An 18471-nucleotide genomic window follows, 5' to 3' on the forward strand; every position below is an offset into this window, starting at 1 on the left:
TCACCTCCATGTCTCACATGCACCTTAACATCATTTCCAGGAGGATCTGCTTCACAGACATCAGCCTGTAGTTGCTGAGCCTTCATTTTTACGTTTCTTGAATTGGAGTGAATGTTTCTCTTTTTCTAGTCAACCGAGAACTTCACCTGAACAGTCTTGCAACTTATACAAATAATGATGGAAAGAGTAGTTTGGCAAACCAACATACGATCATCTGCCCTTAGGTCCCCTGGGAGCATGTTCATGTGGGCAATCAAAAACATGCCACTTACACATTCAGTCTCTCATGAGGTGGTCTTGGACTTGGCTCTGTGGCACGGTCTCGAGTCGCAAGCTGTATGGGAGGCGAGAGGCGTTTGGCAACGGACGTATATTGGGTATGAAAACGCACAGGATGTCTCCCCTCACTAGTCAAATTCCACTGCTCCAGTCAGCTGCCGCGGTAGATGGACGACAACTAGTACATGCATACAGCTATGTCTAGAATAGGCATAGGATGAGAGGACAGTGCCGGGCTTGAAAGAGGAAACACTCGAGCCACCGTTCAACAATGGAAAGGCAGATGACGGTCCTAGGAAATAACCTTTCCCATGTGGCGTGGGATGTCCATTACTGATAAGCCAAAGAAGCTGCATGCAACACTGGAGAGCCAGAGCTGACAATATCTGTACGGCAGTCCTTAGCACAGGATATTCTCCCAGATATATGTCTTGAGCCGCTAAGCCCACAGCTGGTCCGCCACACACCCGGTCATCATCAAGTCACTAGCTCGGCAGAGCATGGGTGGACCAAATCCAACCAAGACAACAACTTCGTATGTGACTAGGATGCTTCTTTGGTCCCATTAGTCACATTCTCTCTTACCCACCAACCGAAACCTCCGATGGTGTTTTTCCTTTCAAGTCTTGCTAGTCCCATTGTCACAGGACTGATTATGATATAGCTCTGATTTTTAGCAAAATTTAGGCGTTAGCTCTCTCTTAATCATAGGCCGTTTTACACAACAATTCAATTGTGCTTACTACTTGTCAAATACAAATGGCTTAGTTAAGAGTTTGAGAATAATAAGGTTAATTTAAAATTTACTAGCAAGAGAGATTCTGAGGTGGAGGCTGAATTTCTTGCATTCCTCTTTCATCATCTCTCAGTGAATAATGAGATCTGTCCCAAAGGGACTCTACTTCTTCAAGTGTGAATCTCAAAATAGTCTGGTACCAACTCTGGGGGAGTATCAAAGATCACAGCAAGCTTGAGGTTCCTCAAGAATGCAAGGGGTTTGCTTAGGAAACCCTTAACAGCAGGACCTTGAGATAACTGCCTTTAGTCAAGAAACTTTCCATTCTGGCCCACAATGCCAGATGAGGCAATCCTGGAATTTTCTCCCAGCTTAATGCAGTTCCAGTGCTCCCAGGTTGTAGCAAGTTTGCGTACCCTCTCAGATCAGGCCACAGTTGAAGGCAGCAGCCGTTCCATGTATGTTCAGGGAGTGCCTGGCAGCATCTCAAACACAACTATACTTGAACAAAAGCAAATTGTGCCAGTGGGGCTTATGGTGAGATCACAGAGTGGCTTAGGGATGGCACCACTACACCAGCACTGTGAAACGGAGGAAGTCCTCTTTGTTTTCTTGTATTCATGATTAGTGGTCATGGTTAATTTTTGTGCTGACTCTTTTACAGAGGCAGACACCAGGATCTTCACATCACAAAAGGCTACTAAATCCAAGGAGAAATCTGGAAGGGAACACAGAAAGAGAAACCGGGAAGCAGGATGTAAGTGAGCTATCCAGTAGCCAGAAAACGCCGAAGGTCCAAGGCAGTGCTCATCTGAATGAGGTAATGTCAATGCCCAGCACTTCAGCAATTCTCCAAATCTTTCAGAAGCTTTGGACAGGTATTGCAAGGAACATGACAAAACTCTTCTGTTGAGATTAGAATCATTACAAATGGCTTGGGTTGAAAGTGTTCTCGAAGACCACCCAGTTACACCACTCTATCATGGGCAAGTTCACCACCCACTAGACAAAGCTACCCAGATTTCATCCAGCTATGCCTTGAATGATTCCAGGGAGGGGACATCTTACAGCTTCTCTGTGTAACCTGTTCCAATGTCTGTCCACCTTCACAATTGAAAATATACCCCTAAAAATCTAAATCCTCTTTTAGTTTTTAAAACCATTTCCTTCTTGTCCCTATCAATATTCTATACATGCTACCAAAGTTTAGTTTCCCTTGCTTTATAATCTCCCTTTAAATTGGGGGGCCTCAGTGAAGTATTCTTGGAGTTTTCTTCTCTCCTGAAAAAATTGTGCCAGCTCTCAATTAAAATTGTGCCAGTGGCTTATGCTAAGATAATAGAGTGGCCTAGGTGTGGCACCACCAACAGTGGCTGTTAACAGGAGCCCTTTTGTTTCTTGTCTGCATGCATAATGGTCATTAGGGGGGGTTTAATTATTGCTGGCTGACTCTTTTACAGAGGCAGACACCAGGATCTTCACTTCGCAAAAGGCTACTAAATCCAAGGAGAAATCGGGAAGAGAACAAAGAAAGAGAATCCTGGAATAGAAAAAGGAGGCTTCCAACTTCAGAGGAAGCTGGCAGCCAAGGCAAGTACGCATAGCAGAAGTATCCATGTAGAGCTCACTGATTTGAAGGCATTGGATATTGCTGGGCTGCCAAACTCATTGAAGAACAGGACGCCAGAGGAATGTGAGGGAGTCTGAAATTATGCCCTGCCCTGGCTATTCCTTGTCCAGTACAGGAGAGAAATCAGACATCCAAAGCACCTGTTGTAGAAGTCCAGTGGCATCACTAAGGACATCTCAAATGGATGGGAATTCAAGCTAAGCGGCTCAGAGGAAGAGAACAGCCTACAGAGGCCTCCTGGTGCTCTCTCAGCAGTCTTCAGTCTCAGAAGTCAAGTGTGTATACTTCAGATAAAACCACTACTGGAGCATCTTTTAAATGAAGGGGTCTTTGCTTTATGATGGTGTGGGAAGTGGGATGGGAAGCAGTGGGAGACAATGTATGTTTTCTTATTAAATGACTTTCTATTTCTTAGTCGCTTAAATCTATATTTTGATATGTTTTGTGCGATTGGGGTCTTAGTGCCGGAGCTGGACTGTGACCATGTTGCTGAGGGACTAAGAAACACCCATAAACCAAACCACCCACCAGATTGACAAGGGTCAGCATCTGCATGTGGTGTCTTATGCGAGAGTGGGTGTGCAGGTACGAGAGCCAAGAAGCATAGAAGGTGAACCAGCTTTTAAGCAGAAGACTTTGTGCTTGGAGTCATGGGTGGACTAGCCTGAAATCCTACTGCTGTGGGGGAAGATGGCACCGTCTTTCCAACTCAGAAGGCCACCTGGAGGTCAGGGTTGGTTGTGGAAGGCTGTGAATTTACCATATTGACCAACACATTACTGCAGGTTCTCCTTTGGTGCTCCACAAATAATCAGGCAGAAGGATCTGTGCTGCAGATGCACCAAGGCCCGTGGGAGTGTACTAAGACAGATATTTGGGAAAGTGTTACAAGTTTAAGAGCTTAGAATGGGAAGCTTTCTCTGTTATTTATTTTATTACAGGAAACATTACCAGCGTCTCTGGGAAGACTTTTGACAGATTGTGCAGCTTCAGGGCAGAGTGCATTTTTTTTTTCAGTGGCAGTGTACCCTCTAGTGGAAGAGATCAGGAATTGGAGGTGGAATGGATCGCAGGTGTATGGAAGTCTTGTCCTAACATTTCTTGAAGTTTGTCAAGATAGGTGCCATGACCACTGCCCTGAGGAATGTGTTCCAGGTCTTATTGCCCTTTCAGTAAAAAACTGTATCCTATTATGCAACCTGAAAGTGAAAGCTTGGCTATCTTGGACATCCAAAATACAAAAAAGATAGTTAATCCTTTCCCAGGCAAGTGATATCCAGGGCCACAGACAAAAACCTATGTGCTGCACTGCTGCCTTCCAGGTTCCTGCTTTGGGCCCGCATTCACGTGTTTGGCCTTGTGCTTCTTCTGGGATCAGTAAAGGACTTCCCACAGCAGCCTGCTACGCTCATGTAAACAGCAGGACTGGCTGGTTAGACATCTGCTGTTCTCTGTCCAGCAGCAGATGACATAACTCAGAGTCATGGAAGATAGTCAAGTAAGGAAGTACAGTCACAGCATCACACAGTGGAATGAACAGAGACTGTCCAGCAGAGAACACTGACTGTGGTCACTGAAGGCCAAAGTAACCAACAGGGAACTTGGTTTCAGTCCTGCCTTGAAGCCCTGGAAAACTTGCAAAGAATCTTGCAAGGTGAGCGTATACCCAGGAAGCAATGGGGACATGCTCCCATGTCTGTTCTGAGATTGCGATGAATGGAAGGCTTGCTAAGGCAAGTGTGGAATCACAAGAAGTATCATTTCTGGATGTCTGATGGGACCTGTGAATGCATCTAGGGTGCCAAAAACCTGACAAGTTCTGTTATGGTTGTTGAGGGCCATGGATGATCTTGTGAGGGATCTGGATTTTCTGCAGCTGGGTTTTTCAATTCAGGGAGCTTTAGCAAAATTTCAAGTCACGTTTCAACCAGAAAAAAACTTTGCATTTAAAGGGCAGCTATTTCCTGCCTTCTAAAAGCCACGTGCTGCTTCTGTTTGCCTTGAAATTGGTCGTCACATGAGTTACAAGTCAGCTTCAGCTTGGCTTTTCCTGATGGAGAGTTTATTTATTTATTTATTTATTTATCCAAACCAGCACTCTGACCTAGCAGATAAGTTAATGTGGTAATCTTGAACAGATGTGATCTCTAGTTGTAGCTCTGATTGGTATAACCAACTGGCACCTACTACTACCAACAGATTCTGGGAGACTCTCCATAAAAGTATGAATTAAGCAAACCCCATGCAAGTGCTCAGCTGTCTGTGGGAGGCATTGAAATCCTAAATAGCAGAGATAAACACAGACAGAAGTTGTATAGAAACTGCTTTGCAGAAAGATATGCATGTGAGATAGGCTTTTCCCTTTCATAAAGACAAGTCCAGAACAAATTAATCAAGCACAGAGGTCACTATCCTGCAAATTCAGCCAGAAACTAGCAGGGTGCATGGTCTCTCTGCTGGGTTACTGTGTGGCTAAGAGCTGTGCGGCTGAACAGTGAAATCCTTGGGCACATCCCTGAGCACAAGTCCACATCACTCTGCTGGCTTTAGGTCTGTGGAATTGCATTGGACACAGACAGATTCCGGGAGGGGACTCTTCAGCCAAACCTGCCCTCTACAGACTCCTTTTATAATGCAGTTTGTGTTCTTGGCTTTGGTTTGCAGGTTGGAGCGAAGCAGTGGACTTTCTGGCTATCTCTATGCTGCCTCCGTGGTGGAGGAGTGTATGGAAAGTTGGTAATCACAGCCTGAGCCTCTGATTAATCAGCTGAGGCAAGTCTTGTGTCAGCTGTGGGAGCACAAGTGAGAGTAATTGAGCTGTGCTCCTGGGAGGGGTGGAGTTTGTTTCTACCTCCTATAGACCTCATGTAAGGCTGACCACAACTAAGGCAGCATCTCTTAGAGAGCGCTCTTTGGTAGTAATTGCTGCAGTGTTCCCTAGAAGACTGAAGGCTTCCATATAGGTGTGTACAGGGATGTTCTCTGGAAAAAGAGCCATTTTAGTGGGACTTTACAGGACAGCCTGGAGCTGTTTTGGGCAATATTTTGATTGATGAGACATCCACAGCTTCTCTGGGTAACCTGTTCCAGTGTCTGTCCACCTTCACAATGAAAAATTTACTCTTAGAATTTAATCTAACTCTCTTTTAGTTTAAAACTTTTCCTTCTTGTCCTATCAATATCTATACATATAAAAAGTTTATTTCCCTCTTTTTTATAATCTCACTTTAAATTGGAAGGCCTCAGTGAGGTATCGCAGGAGCTGTCTTCTTCAGACTGAACAAGCCCATATTCTTCAGCCTATTTTCATAGAGGTGCTGCAGCCCTTGGTAAATCTTCATCCCTTCCAAAAGCTCAATTCTTACCTGCGTTGGGGGCCCCAAACCTGGGTACAACACTCCAGCTAGGGCTTCATGAGGACAGAGTAGAGGGGGATAATCACTTTCATCATCCTGCTGACTACCCCTCTTTTGATGCAGACCAGCATATTCTTGGACTTCAGGGATGTGAGCGCACACTGTTGGCTCATGTTAAGTCTTTAATTTACCAGGACCCCTAATTCACCTTTCAAATTCGTATCTTTCCAATTTAGAGATAAGGCTGTGCTGCAGAACCATATAAAAGGCCTTGCATAAGACCAGGCAGTTGACATCCGTTGTCCATCAATGCTGTCACTCCATCATAGAAAACCACCTGATTGGTCAGGCATGATCTGCCCTTGGTGAAGCTGTGATGTCTCAGATCACCTCAATGTCTCACATGCACCTTAACATCATTTCCAGGAGGATCTGCTTCACAGACATCAGCCTGTAGTTGCTGAGCCTTCATTTTTACGTTTCTTGAATACAGGAGTGATGTTTCTCTTTTTCCAGTCACCGAGAACTTCACCTGACAGCTACGACTTATCAAATATGATGGAGAATGGCTTGGCAACACATTGGTCATCTCCCTTAGGACCCTGGGATGCACGTCATGTGGCATCATAAACATGTACATGTTCAGTCTCATGAGGTGGTCTTGGACTTGCTCTGCTGGGGTCCACTTCTGCAGGGCTGTTTGTGGAGCTGTCACGCTATTTGGGTGTGAAACCAGGATGTTCCCTCACTGTCAAATCTCCACTGCTCCAGTCAGCTGCAGGGTAGATGGCAGGATACATGCCCCAGCTATGCTCTAGCAATGCTGGAGTGTGCCTGGAGCTTGAAGGAGGAAAGCTGGCCCGCAGTTAAGTGGGAAAGCAGATGAGGTCCTGGAAATGCCTTTCCATGTGGTGGGTGGTCCCTTCTGGCAAAGGTGATGCAACACTGCAGAGCTCAGGCTCTCTGACTGGCAGTCTTACACAGATATTTTCCCAGACATTGTTTGCCCTGCCTTGCTGGTCCGCATAGGTATCAAGGTCTACTGGAGGGCTGCTGACATCCACAGTCACAAATGATAAGTGACTGTGGATGCTCTTTGGTCCCATTAGTCACTTCTCTTTGACCTCCGATGGGTTTCTTCTTTCAAGCTCTGCTAGTCCCATTGTCACAGGCTGATTATGATATAAGCTCTGGTTTTAGTAATAATTAGGGTTAGCTTCTCTTAATCATAGCCGTTTTAAACAACAATTCAATTGTGCTTACTACTGTCAAAATAACAATGGCTTAGTTTAAGGGTTGAGAATAATAAGGTTAATCTGAAATTTACTTGCAGAGTATTCTGAGGGGAGGCTGAATTTCTGGCATTCCTTTCATCATCTCTCAGTGAATAATGAGATCTGTCCCAAAAGGGACTCTACTTCTTCAGTGTTGAATCTCAAAAGTAGTCTGTACCAACTCTGGGGGAGATCAAAGATCACAGCAAGCTGTGGTTCCTCAAGGACTCAAGGGGTTGCTTGGAAACCCTTAACAGCAGGACCTTGAGATAACTGCTCTTAGTCAGGAAACTTCCATTCTGGCCACAATGCAGATGAGGCAATCCTGGAATTTTCTCCCAGTTATGCAGTTCCAGGTGCTCCCAGGCTGTACAGTTTGGTACCTCTCAGATCAGGCCACAGTTGAAGGAGCAGCCGTTCCAGGTATGTTCAGGGAGTGCCTGAGGATCTCAACACACTATGCTTGAGCAGAAGCAAAATTTTGCCAGTGGCTTATGCAGAGATCACAGCGTGGCTTAGGGGTGGCACCACTACACCAGCGCTGTGAAAAGGAGCCGTTTTGTTTTCTTCTCTTCATGATAATGGTCATTTTAAATTATTGTGCTGATTCTTTTACAGAGGCAGACAGCAGGATCTACACTTCTCAAATGGCTACTGTGGGCCAGGAATGTCACAAAAGCTGGTTTAAATCCCTATTACAAAGTGTGTTTACCTGCTTGTTTGGAATTTCAGTGTTTGCTCGAGATATGTTCCCAAAAATGCTGAGTCAAACTTCAAAGAAGAAGGAAAACCCCCACCGAAATGGGGGATAAAAGGCCCTCGCTAAACTGGGGACTTTGGAGACAAACTCCCAAAGACACCTTTGACGGAGAATTCCCTGAGGGGAAAACCTCGTCGAAGAACCCCCAGGACCAGCTTGCTGCGGAGCTCCCTGGCTGTCTCTCATCCCCCGCGGTGATCAGACGAGTTCCTGAGATCACCGGACCTACTTTGTACCTCGCTGGACCCACGGTGGTGACTATATCTCTTTTGCTCTCTGCAGAGACTCCTTGCTTATATTTCCTACTTTCCCTATCGCCTACCTTCCCTTCCCCATCTCCCTAAAAATGGCTAGGACTTTAATAAACTGGTTGGACCAACATTTGAACCGTTGCTTCTTAATCTCACACCGAGTATATACGCATATCAAAGAATCTTGCCTCCCTCCTACAAATTGGAGTGAGACAGTGGGAGACAATGTATGTTTTCTTATTAAATGACTATCCAATTCCTAGTAGCATAACTCTGTATTTGATGCGTTTGTGTGTATGAGGGTCTTGTGCCTGCAGCTGGACTGAGACCATGGTGCTGGGGACTAGAAACACCCACATAAAACATACCATCCAGCAGACTGGCCAGTGTCAGCATCTGTATGCGGTGTCTGGGGTGAGTATGGGTGTGCAGGTACAAGTCCTGTACAAGGTGACATCCCAGATTTCCTTTAGACTGAGATACGCTGTGATGCCATTTCTGTCACTATGGGTATTTCTTCTGTAATTCAACTCTTCACTCTGTTTCCACTTTCTAGCAAGGCTAGACCAAGGCACGAGCTCTTGTGATGGCTGAGCTTTCAAGGGTGGCTCTGACAAACCTGTGAGGAGCCTTAAGCATTCCTGCTCTATTTTTAGGGGTTTCTGGCTATTTCTAAGCCTGAGAGCCCTTGCTGTCTGGGGAACAAAACTGCATTGCCATGCCAGTACTGTGAGCATCATGGGTGGGAGCAATGATTCACAGGTGGGATTAATGATTGACCAGGGAGGAGGCGCAGTGCAAGAAATTCTTTGGTGATTGGTCTTCTTGGAGACTGCTGGATAAGGCTTGAAAGCTGTGGGCCATCATTCATCCTACGGAGGTAGGCGAAGTGGCAGGGTTTGGGGTACGCTCTTAGCCCCACAATGCTGCTGCTGTCCTGCTGGGCTGGACTCTGCCTGCTGCTGCTCTGCCAAAGCTGCTGGCTGGAGGCTGTCAGGGGTAAGTAGGAATGTTCTTTCCCCATACAGGCTTTCTGGAATGCACGCAGCCTTCCTGGGCACACTGAGCAGCTCAGGGGCTAAGCTGAGCTCCTCAGCTCCACAGCTTTGCATTTCTAGTTCACATCTCTGAGCAATGCATGTTTTATTTTGAACAGGCTGTGGTACCCTGCACCTTCATAGATGCCAGTGTTGGGGGCACAGGGATGTTCTCTGGGAAAAGAGCCATTTTAGTGGGGCTTTACAGGACAACCTGGAGCTGTTTGGGGCCAAATTTTGGCAGCAGTGGGATGTGGGTGGGGAGGTGGCTGAGGTAGGAGGGATAGCGCCTCTGTGTCATGCCCAGCTTCGGGGTGGGTGGCGTCCCTAAGTGTCTGGGGCCACATATAGAGACCACACATAGGGAGTGGGTATGTGATCCTGTAATGAATTAGACCAAATCTGTTTCCAAATCATAAATAATTTATTTAATTTGAGTAAGCAGTCACAAGCAGCACCACAGCACTGGGCAACTCGGGGAATCAACAGCTCCTCTCGCGGCGCGCACCCCACCCACCGGCTGGCCACTTGCTTTCATAGTCTCTTATTTCTTCTGAGTGGCCGGGGTCTTGTGCTTCTGTGACTGCACCTTCTGTGTTACCACTGTGTTAGGCTTTATTCTTTCTTGTGGCTGGGTGCCGCTGCTTCTTTGTTACTGGGGGCTGAAACCTAGAAGCTCACTCGACCCTGCTCCCGCCCAGCCCCCCCCCCCTGCCCCCCGCCCACCCCCAGCAACATCCCCCCAAACGTTTACAAACTGTGACACCCCACACAATGAACAAACGTTTACAAACTTCTTACAATCCAAGTCTCAACTTCTTGGTTATTTTTTTCTAATACACCTTGCCCAAACTGCATGAATGGGGAAGCTCAAATGCATAGAATCATAGAATACCCTGAGTTGGAAGGGAACCATAAGGATCAGTGAGTCCAACATTTGTCTTCACACAGGACCACCCCAACTCTAAACCCTGTGTCTGTGAGTGGTGAACAGAAGTTTCATGAACTCCGGCAGCCTAAGGCTGTGCCCACTGCCCTGGGCAGCCATTCCATGCCCTTGGCTTTCTGGTGCAGCACCTGTCCCTAACGTTCAGCTGCCCCACCCCTGGCACAGCTCCATGTTGTTCCCTGTTCCATCGGACTCTGTCCCTGTCACAGAGAGCAGAGCTCAATGCTGCCCTCCACTGCCCTCACAAGGGGCTGCAGCCAACATGAGGCCTCCCTGCATCCTTCTGGGATGAACCTACCAGGGGACCTCAGTCACTCCTCATACGTCTTGCCCTTGCGACCCTTCACCATATTTTTAGCCTTCCTTTGGACACTGTCTAGCAGTACTATCTATGTTCTTCATACATTGTGGCGTTCACAGTTGCCTGCAGTGCAACTGCTACACAGCAGAGTAGAGAAAGACAGTCTCTTCCCCTGCCTGTCTGGCTGTGCTGAGCCTGATGCACTCAAGGGTACAGCTGGCCTTCCGGGCTGCCGGAGCATACTGTTCACTCTTGTTAATTTGCTGCTGAAACCCCAAATGTCTTTCAACAAGGCAAGACTCATGCTGAAGTTCCCATCAGTTGATCCCTTATCTCTTTCCCCTCACCTAAGCACTGCTTCATGGCTAGGAAATGCACAACACAGACTAATTGAGTGATGGCCACCTGTAAACAAAGGTGTCTGAGCATCTCCAAGCAGCCTCTGTGGACTCTCCATGGTGTTTCAGCACTCTGCAACACACAATGCTTCAAGGGACAACAGCTTTTCCCACATAAGTCATGTTTTTTTCTCTCCCTCTGATTCGGTGTCCTGGTTTGTTTCTAGGTTTGGAGGAAGCAGTGAAGTGTGAAAGCATTACTGAAGCAACCATCGGTCAAGAGGCAAATTTCTCTTGCAACTTCTTGCTCCCTTTGGATGTCTTGCAAGTGACTTGGCAGAAGATAAATGGATCGTTCTTCTGGAACATAGCAACTTACAACCAAGCCCATGGGCTGCGACTGCAAGAATCATTTCAGAGGAAGACACGTTTCACTGTAGCAGCCCTGAACACCTCAGCCATCACTCTACTAAATCTCACCTCTGAAGATGCATCCTGTTACAGATGCATCTTCAATGTGTTACTTCGTGGCTCTTTCAGCAGCCCAGAGCTATGCCTCAAAATCCAGAGTAAGTTTCCCACTAGCAGCTTCTCACTTTCTGGCATGCAGCACAAGTCTGATGGAGTCACAGGGCAGGTGAAATGTTATTCGCTCCATCCATGTCAATTTGCCTCACAGCAGCATCTGTTCAGTGGATATTCTCCAGAATCACCACACGAGCCCGTAGTGGTAGTGAAGGTAAATAAGCCTGGGGTTGCATTTGGTTAAGAACCCTAGTACAGAAGGCTGACCTGTCCAGCTTTGACCACTTACTCACCACTGAGTGTAGTAAACACATTCTCTCATCGATTCCTGAGCTAACGGAGGACCCTGAGTACCATTTGGCTACCATAGATTTCCTCACTGCTGTCTGCTCAGCAACAGGAAAGCCTCCCTTGTTATCACCTAGTTGGCTGATGAAGGCGTGGGCAAACCCCCCCGAAAATATACCACATACAAAACCCAAATGGAACAGTGACAGTGGCAAACAGATGTACCTTCTCTGCTAGTTACCTCAATACCTTGGCTTGTGAAGGAAAATGAAGTCATTTCAGCCCACAATAATAAGTCATGGCTGAGTTTACATGGAGAAGTGCAGCTTGAAGCAGGGAGTGGTTTTGAAATCAGTATCAGTAGTGACCCTGCTATCCAGCTCACAGGAAACAAAAATATCACCATGCTGTGTGTGATTTCCCCATTGTTTGGCTGCTGTTCTGATCAGCAGTGGTGTGAGCAGTTATAGTAGTGCAACTTGTCGTAAAGAGTTTGGTCTCGTTAGAGATCTTTCCTGAGAGTGCTGACCTTATGTGTGATGAATATTTCTTGATTTGAAACCATGCAGAAGGCTCCTTCCTATTGAAGGCTCCTTCCTATAGTACTTTTGTGGCTGTATGATGTGTGTGTATATTAGTTACGTAGGAATGACAGGATCACAGAATTGTAAGGGTTGGAATAGACCTCCAGAGATCATCAAGTCCAATCCCCCTGCCTAAGGAGGCTCCCTAAATCAGGTTGCAAAGGTGAACATGCATCTCTGTATGTTTCTATTTGTACGTAATCTCTTATTTAGGGATGATGTTCTCCAGCAGCATCCCCAGCTGGAGTGTATTAGCAGAGTAGTCCCTGGCTGTTGAATACTGGGGAGCAGTCTTTCTCATAGAGGGTCTCAAAGGACATCTCTCAGGAATGATGAGTAACTTCCCTAATTATGAAACTTCCCTTTACAGAAAGTGGAAATGCAAACAACAAAACAGAAGACAAAATACTGGATATGGGTTTCTCCAATACAAGAGGTATTTCTGGTATTTATTGAAAAGTAAAATGATTAATGTTTCAGTTTAGTCATAACCTCTGGAAGAGGACAGGAGGAATATACTGACACTCCTTCATGCTTTGTGTCTCTTTGTAGGTATTCAGAAGAGAATAGGCCTCGTGGTGTTCTTCATAGGTGCTGTCTTAGCAACCTTGATACTTCTCATTACATGGCTAATCAAAAGAAGGAGGAGAAAGTAAGAGTGATTTTCATTATCTTGTGAATAACATGGCTTACCTGTGTTATTTTTTTGCAAAATTGCAATTTGCCTTTCTCTTTCCTGTTGGTGTTTTTATATACTTGCACTGGAAACTCACCCAGGTGGAAACACTAGTTTTAAAGCAACAAGATTCACTCAAAATGCTAGATTTCTAAGTATTATTTGATGAATTTGTGTTGTTTGTTTTTCTTTCAGACTTCAGACGCACAGACCATATAGCACACCTGAAAAGGAGAAAGGCTTACAGCAGGAAGATGTATGTGAGCAATCCGGAAGCCTGACAATGTCAAAGGTCCAAGGCAGCACTTATCAAAATGAGGTAATACCATTGACCAGCACTTCCAGTATTTCTGCAAGTCTTTCAGAAGTCTTGTACAATTATTGCAAGGAACATGACAAAACTCTTCTGTCGAGATAGAATTGTAGAATGGCTTGGGTTGAAATTGTTCCTGAAGACCACCCAGTTACATCACTCTGTCTTGGGTGGAGACCATCTAGACCAAGCTGCCCAGCATCTCATCCAACCATGTCTTGAATGATTCCAGGGATGAGACATCCACAGCTTCTCTGTGTAACCTGTTCCAGTGTCTGTACACCTTCACAATGAAAAATTTACTCTTAGAATTTAATCTAAATCTCTCTTTTAGTTTAAAATCATCCCTTCTTGTCCTGTCAATATCTATACATGTACCAAGTTTATTTCCCTCTTGTTTATAATCTCCCTTTAAATTGGAAGGCCTCAGTGAGGTATCGCTGGAGCTGTCTTCAGACTGAACAAGCCCAGATTTTTCAGCCTATTTTCATAGAGGTGATGCAGCCCTCTATAAATCTTCATCCTTTCCAAAAGCTCAACTCTTACCTGCATTGGGGGCCCCAAACCTGGGTATGCTGTCACTCCATCATAGAAAGCCACCTGATTAGTCAGGCATCATCTGCCCTTGGTGAAGCTGTGATGTCTCAGATCACCTCAATGTCTCACATGCACCTTAACATCATTTCCAGGAGGATCTGCTTCAAAGACATGAGGCTCATCAGCCTGTAGTTGCTGAGCCTTCATTTTTACATTTCTTGAATATGGGAGTGATGTTTCTCTTTTTCCAGTCACCAAGAACTTCAACTGACAGCTGCGACTTTTCTAATATGATGGAGAGTGGCTTGGCAACAACATCAGTCATCTCCCTTAGGACCCTGGGATGCATGTCATGTGGCATCATAAACATGTACATGTTCAGTCTCATGAGGTGGTCTTGGACTTGCTCTGCTGGGGTCCATTTCTGCAGGGCTGTTTGAGGAGCTATCACACTATTTGGGTGTTAAACCAGAATGAGCCCTCACTGTCAAATCTCCACTGCTCCAGATAGCTGCAGGGTAGATGGCAGGATATGTTCCCCAGCTATGCTCTAGCAATGCTGGTGAGTGCCTGGAGCTTGAAGGAGGAAAGCTGGCCCGCAGTTAAGTGGGAAAGCAGATGAGGTCCTGGAAATGCCTTTCCATGTGGGTGGGATGTCCCTTCTGTGCAAAGGTGATGCAACACTGCAGAGCTCAGGCTCTCTGACTGGCAGTCTTACACAGATATTTTCCCAGACATGTTTGCCCTGCCCTGCTGGTCCGCATAGGTATCAAGGTCTACTGGAGGGCTGGTGGCATCCACAGACACAACTGGTGTGTGACTGTGGATGCTTTTTGGTCCCATTAGTCAATTCCCTTTGACATCCTGTGGGTTTCCTCTTTCAAGCTCTTGCTAGTCCCGTTGTCACAGACTGATTATGATATAGCTCTGGTTTTAGCAATAATTTAGGGTTAGCTTCTCTTAAACATAGCCTGTTTTAACAACAATTCAATTGTGCTTACTACTGTAAAATACAATGGCTTAGTTAAGAGTTTGAGAATAATAAGGTTCATCTGAAATTTACTTGTAGAGTAGTCTGAGGGGAGGTTGAATTTCTTAGCATCTTCTCCCCCAACTCCGGGGGAGATCAAAGATCACAGCAAGCTGAGTTTCCTCAAGGACTCAAGGGGTTGCTTAGGAAACCCTTAACAGCTGGACCTTGAGATAACTGCCTTTAGTCAGGAAACTTCCATTCTGGCCACAATGCAGATGAGGCAATCCTGGAATTTTCTCCCAGTTATGCAGTTCCAGTGCTCCCAGGTTGTACAGTTTGGTACCTCTCAGATCAGGCCACAGTTGAAGGAGCAGCCGTTCCAGGTATGTTCAGGGAGTGCCTGAGCATCTCAACACACTATGCTTGAGCAAAAGCAAAATTGTGCCCGTGGCTTATGCAGAGATCACAGAGTGGCTTAGGGGTGGCACTGCCACACCAGCACTGTGAACAGGAGCCCTTTTGTTTTCTAGTCTTCATGATAATGGTCATGGTTAATTATTGTGCTGACTCTTTTACAGAGGCAGACACCAGGATCTACACCTCGCAAAAGGCTACTAAAACTGTGGAGAAATCTGGAAGGGAACAAAGAAAGAGAAACCTGGAAGAGAAAAAAGAGGCTTCCGATTTCAGTGGAAGCTGGCAGCCAAGACAGTACCATACAGAACATATCCCATGAAGAGCTCACTGATTTTAGCAATGATATGCTGGGCTGCAAACTCATGAAGAATAACAGTGACACAGAGGAATATGAGGAGTCTGAATTATGCCCTGCCCTGGCTACTCCTTGGCCCAGTACAGGAGAGAAATCAGCCCACCAAAGCCCTGTTGCTTTAAGTGCTCCTCTGGACTAAGGACATCACGCGGGTGGGGAATTCAAGCTAAGGGCTCAGAGGAAGAGACAGCCTACAGAGGCCCTCCTGGTGCTCTCTCAGCAGTCCTTCAGTCCCAGAAGTCAAGTGTGTATACTGTCAAGATAAACCACTACTGGAGCATCTTTTAAATGTAGGGGCCTTTGTTTTATGAGGTTGTGGGAAGTGGGATGGGATGCAGTGGAAGACAATGTATATTTTCTTATTAAATAACTTTCTATTTCTTAGTAGCTTAAATCTATATTTGATATATTTGTGCGTTTGGGGTCTAGTGCCAGAAGCTGGATTGAGAACATGGTGCTGGGGACTAGAAACACCCACATAAAGCAAACCACCCACCAGACTGTCCAGGGTCAGCATCTGTGTGTGGTGTCTTGGGTGAGTGTGGCTGTGCAGGTATGAGAGCCAGCAAGCATAGAGGTGGACCAGCTTGTAAGTAAGTAGAAGACGTTTGGCCTGGTAAGCATGGGTGGACTAGCTGAGTCCTACCACTGTGGAGAAGATGGCACTGTCTTCCTGTCAGAGGCACCTGGCAGTCAGGGTAGGAGCAATGGGAACAAGAAGTTCCCACTCAGTGTGATAAATTTTTTTTCCTTACTGAGATGTAGGACAGACATTGGAACAAGAGCTCAGCAAGGCTGAGGAGGCCCCAACCTCAGACACAGACAAAATTCTCCTGGACAGGGCCTGGTGCAACCTGATCTCCCTACTCCTGCTTTGTGCGTGGTCCTGTACAAGGTGACATCCCAGATTTCCTTTAGACTGAGATACCCTGTGATGCCATTTCTGGCACTATGGGTATTTCCTCTCTATTTGGACTCTTCACTCTGTTTTCCCTTTCTAGCAAGGCTAGAGAGGAGAGGTCTTGGTTGTGGAAGGCTGTGAATTTACCATATTGACCAACACATTACTGCAGGTTCTCCTTTGGTGCTCCACAAATAATCAGGCAGAAGGATCTGTGCTGCAGATGCACCAAGGCCCGTGGGAGTGTACCAAGACAGATATTTGGGAAAGTGTTACCTGTTTAAGAGCTTAGGATGGGAAGCTTCCTCTGTTCTCTATTTTATTACAGGAAACTTTACTCTCAAGGAAGACTTCTGCCAGCTTGTGCAGCTTCAGAGCAGAGTGTATTTTTCTCCAGTGGCTCAGTACCCTCTAGTGGAGGAGATCAGAATTTGTTGGTGGAATGGATCGCAGGTGGAAAAGGCCTCCAAGGAGTGCCTTCGTAACTCGAGGTGCTTGTTTTTATTTTCTGATTTGACTTGGTCAGGCGTATAGAATCATAGAATCTCCCATGTTATAAGAGACCCATAAGGATCATCGATTCCAACTCCTGGCTCCACAGAGGGCCTCCCAAAAATCAGACCATGTGTCTGAGAGTCTTGTGTAAACATTTCTTGAAGTATGTCAAGTTAGGTGCCATGACCATTGCCTTGAGGAATGTGTTCCAGGGCTTATTGCCCTTTCGGTAAAAAACTTTTTCCTGTTATCCAACCTGAAAGTGAAAGCTTGGCTATCTTGAACATCCAAAGTACAAAGAAGATAGTTAATCCTTTTCCAGGTAAGTGGTATCCAGGGCCACAGACAAAAACCTACGTGCTACACTGCTGCCTTCCAGGTTCCTGCTTTGGGCCAGTGTTCACGTGTTAGGCCTTGTGCTTCTTCTGGGATCAGAAATGGACTTCCCACAGCAGCCTGATACGCTCATGTAAACAGCAGGACTGGCTGGTTAGACATCTGCAGTTCTCTCTCCAGCAGCGGATGACCTCCCTCAGGGTCATGGAAGATAGTCAAGTAAGGAAGTGCAGCCACAGCATCACAGAGTGGAATGAACAGAGACTGTGCAGCAGAGGACTCTGACTGGTCACTGAAAGGCAAAGTAATCAACAGGGAACTTGGTTTCAGTCCTGCCTTGAAGCCCTGGAAAACTTGCAAAGAATCTTGCAAGGTGAGAGTGTATACCCAGGAAGCAATGAGGACATGCTCCTAAGTCTGTTCTGAGATTGTGATGAATGGAAGGTTTGCTAAGGCAAGTGTGGAATCACAAGGAGAAGTATCATTTCTGGGTGTCTGATGGGACCTGGGAAAGCATCTAGGGTGCCAAAAACCTGACAAGTTCTGTTATGGTTGTTGAGGGCCATGGATGATCTTGTGAGGGATCTGGATTTTCTGCAGCTGTTTTTTTCAATTCAGGGAGCTTTAGCAAAATTTCAAGTCATGTTTCAACCACATACCACTTTGCATTTAAAGGGCAGCTATTTCCTGCCTTCTGGAAGACACATGCTGCTCCTGTTGGCCTTGAATTTGGTTGTCACGTGGGTTACAAGTGGAGGCTTCAGCTTGGCTTTTCCTGATGAAGAGTTTAATGCTTTTATTTATTTATTTATCCAAACCATCACTGTGACCAAGCAGATAAATTAATGTGGTAATCTTGGACATATGTGATTTGTAGTTGTAGCTCTGATTGGTATAACCAAATGGCATCTAATGCTGCCAAATGCTTCTGGGAGACTCACCATAAAAGTATAATTTAAGCAAATCCCATGCAAGTGCTCAACTGTCTATTGGAATCACCGAATTCCTAAATAGCAGAGATGAACACAGAAGTTTTATAGAAATCGCTTTGCAGAAAGATATGCATTTCCCTTTCATAAAGACAAGTCCAGAACAAATTCATCAAGCACAGAGGTCACTATTCTCCAAATATAACCAGAAACTAGCAGGGTGCATGGTCT

General features: G+C 45.8%; 2 protein-coding genes across 3 annotated transcripts in view; both read left to right on the top strand.

Moving 5' to 3' along the window:
- Positions 1-2619, top strand: part of LOC107321278 — a 7727-nt gene extending 5108 nt beyond the window's left edge. Inside the window, exons 6-7 of the mRNA XM_032442113.1 lie at positions 1680-1835; positions 2476-2619. Coding sequence (XP_032298004.1) covers positions 1680-1835; positions 2476-2619 — 300 coding nt within the window. The remainder of the gene's footprint in view (positions 1-1679; positions 1836-2475) is intronic.
- Positions 2620-9132: 6513 nt separating this feature from the next.
- On the top strand, positions 9133-15966 carry LOC107321478. 2 transcript variants are annotated; one of them, XM_032448071.1, is made up of 6 exons: positions 9133-9285; positions 11139-11480; positions 12679-12753; positions 12861-12960; positions 13180-13303; positions 15386-15966. In XM_032448071.1, exons 1-6 carry the CDS (start codon positions 9210-9212, stop codon positions 15716-15718), a joined length of 1050 nt encoding a protein of 349 aa, XP_032303962.1. In that variant the 5' UTR covers positions 9133-9209; the 3' UTR covers positions 15719-15966. The 2 variants fall into 2 exon arrangements, with proteins under 2 accessions (XP_032303962.1, XP_015733910.1); XM_015878424.2 differs by having other exon boundaries at positions 9134-9285; positions 12679-12744.
- Positions 15967-18471: the final 2505 nt, after the last annotated feature.

Source organism: Coturnix japonica, chromosome 1 (genome assembly GCF_001577835.2).
Source record: "Coturnix japonica isolate 7356 chromosome 1, Coturnix japonica 2.1, whole genome shotgun sequence".
Lineage (NCBI taxonomy): Eukaryota > Metazoa > Chordata > Aves > Galliformes > Phasianidae > Coturnix > Coturnix japonica.

Excerpts from the sequence above, each read along its gene's own strand:
- LOC107321478 (XM_032448071.1), top strand. The coding sequence starts at position 9,210 with ATGCTGCTGCTGTCCTGCTGGGCTGGACTCTGCCTGCTGCTGCTCTGC. Across the intron at positions 11,481-12,678 it reads GCTATGCCTCAAAATCCAGA|AAAGTGGAAATGCAAACAAC; the intron begins GTAAGTTTCCCA and ends TTCCCTTTACAG. Across the intron at positions 12,754-12,860 it reads CAATACAAGAGGTATTTCTG|GTATTCAGAAGAGAATAGGC; the intron begins GTATTTATTGAA and ends GTCTCTTTGTAG.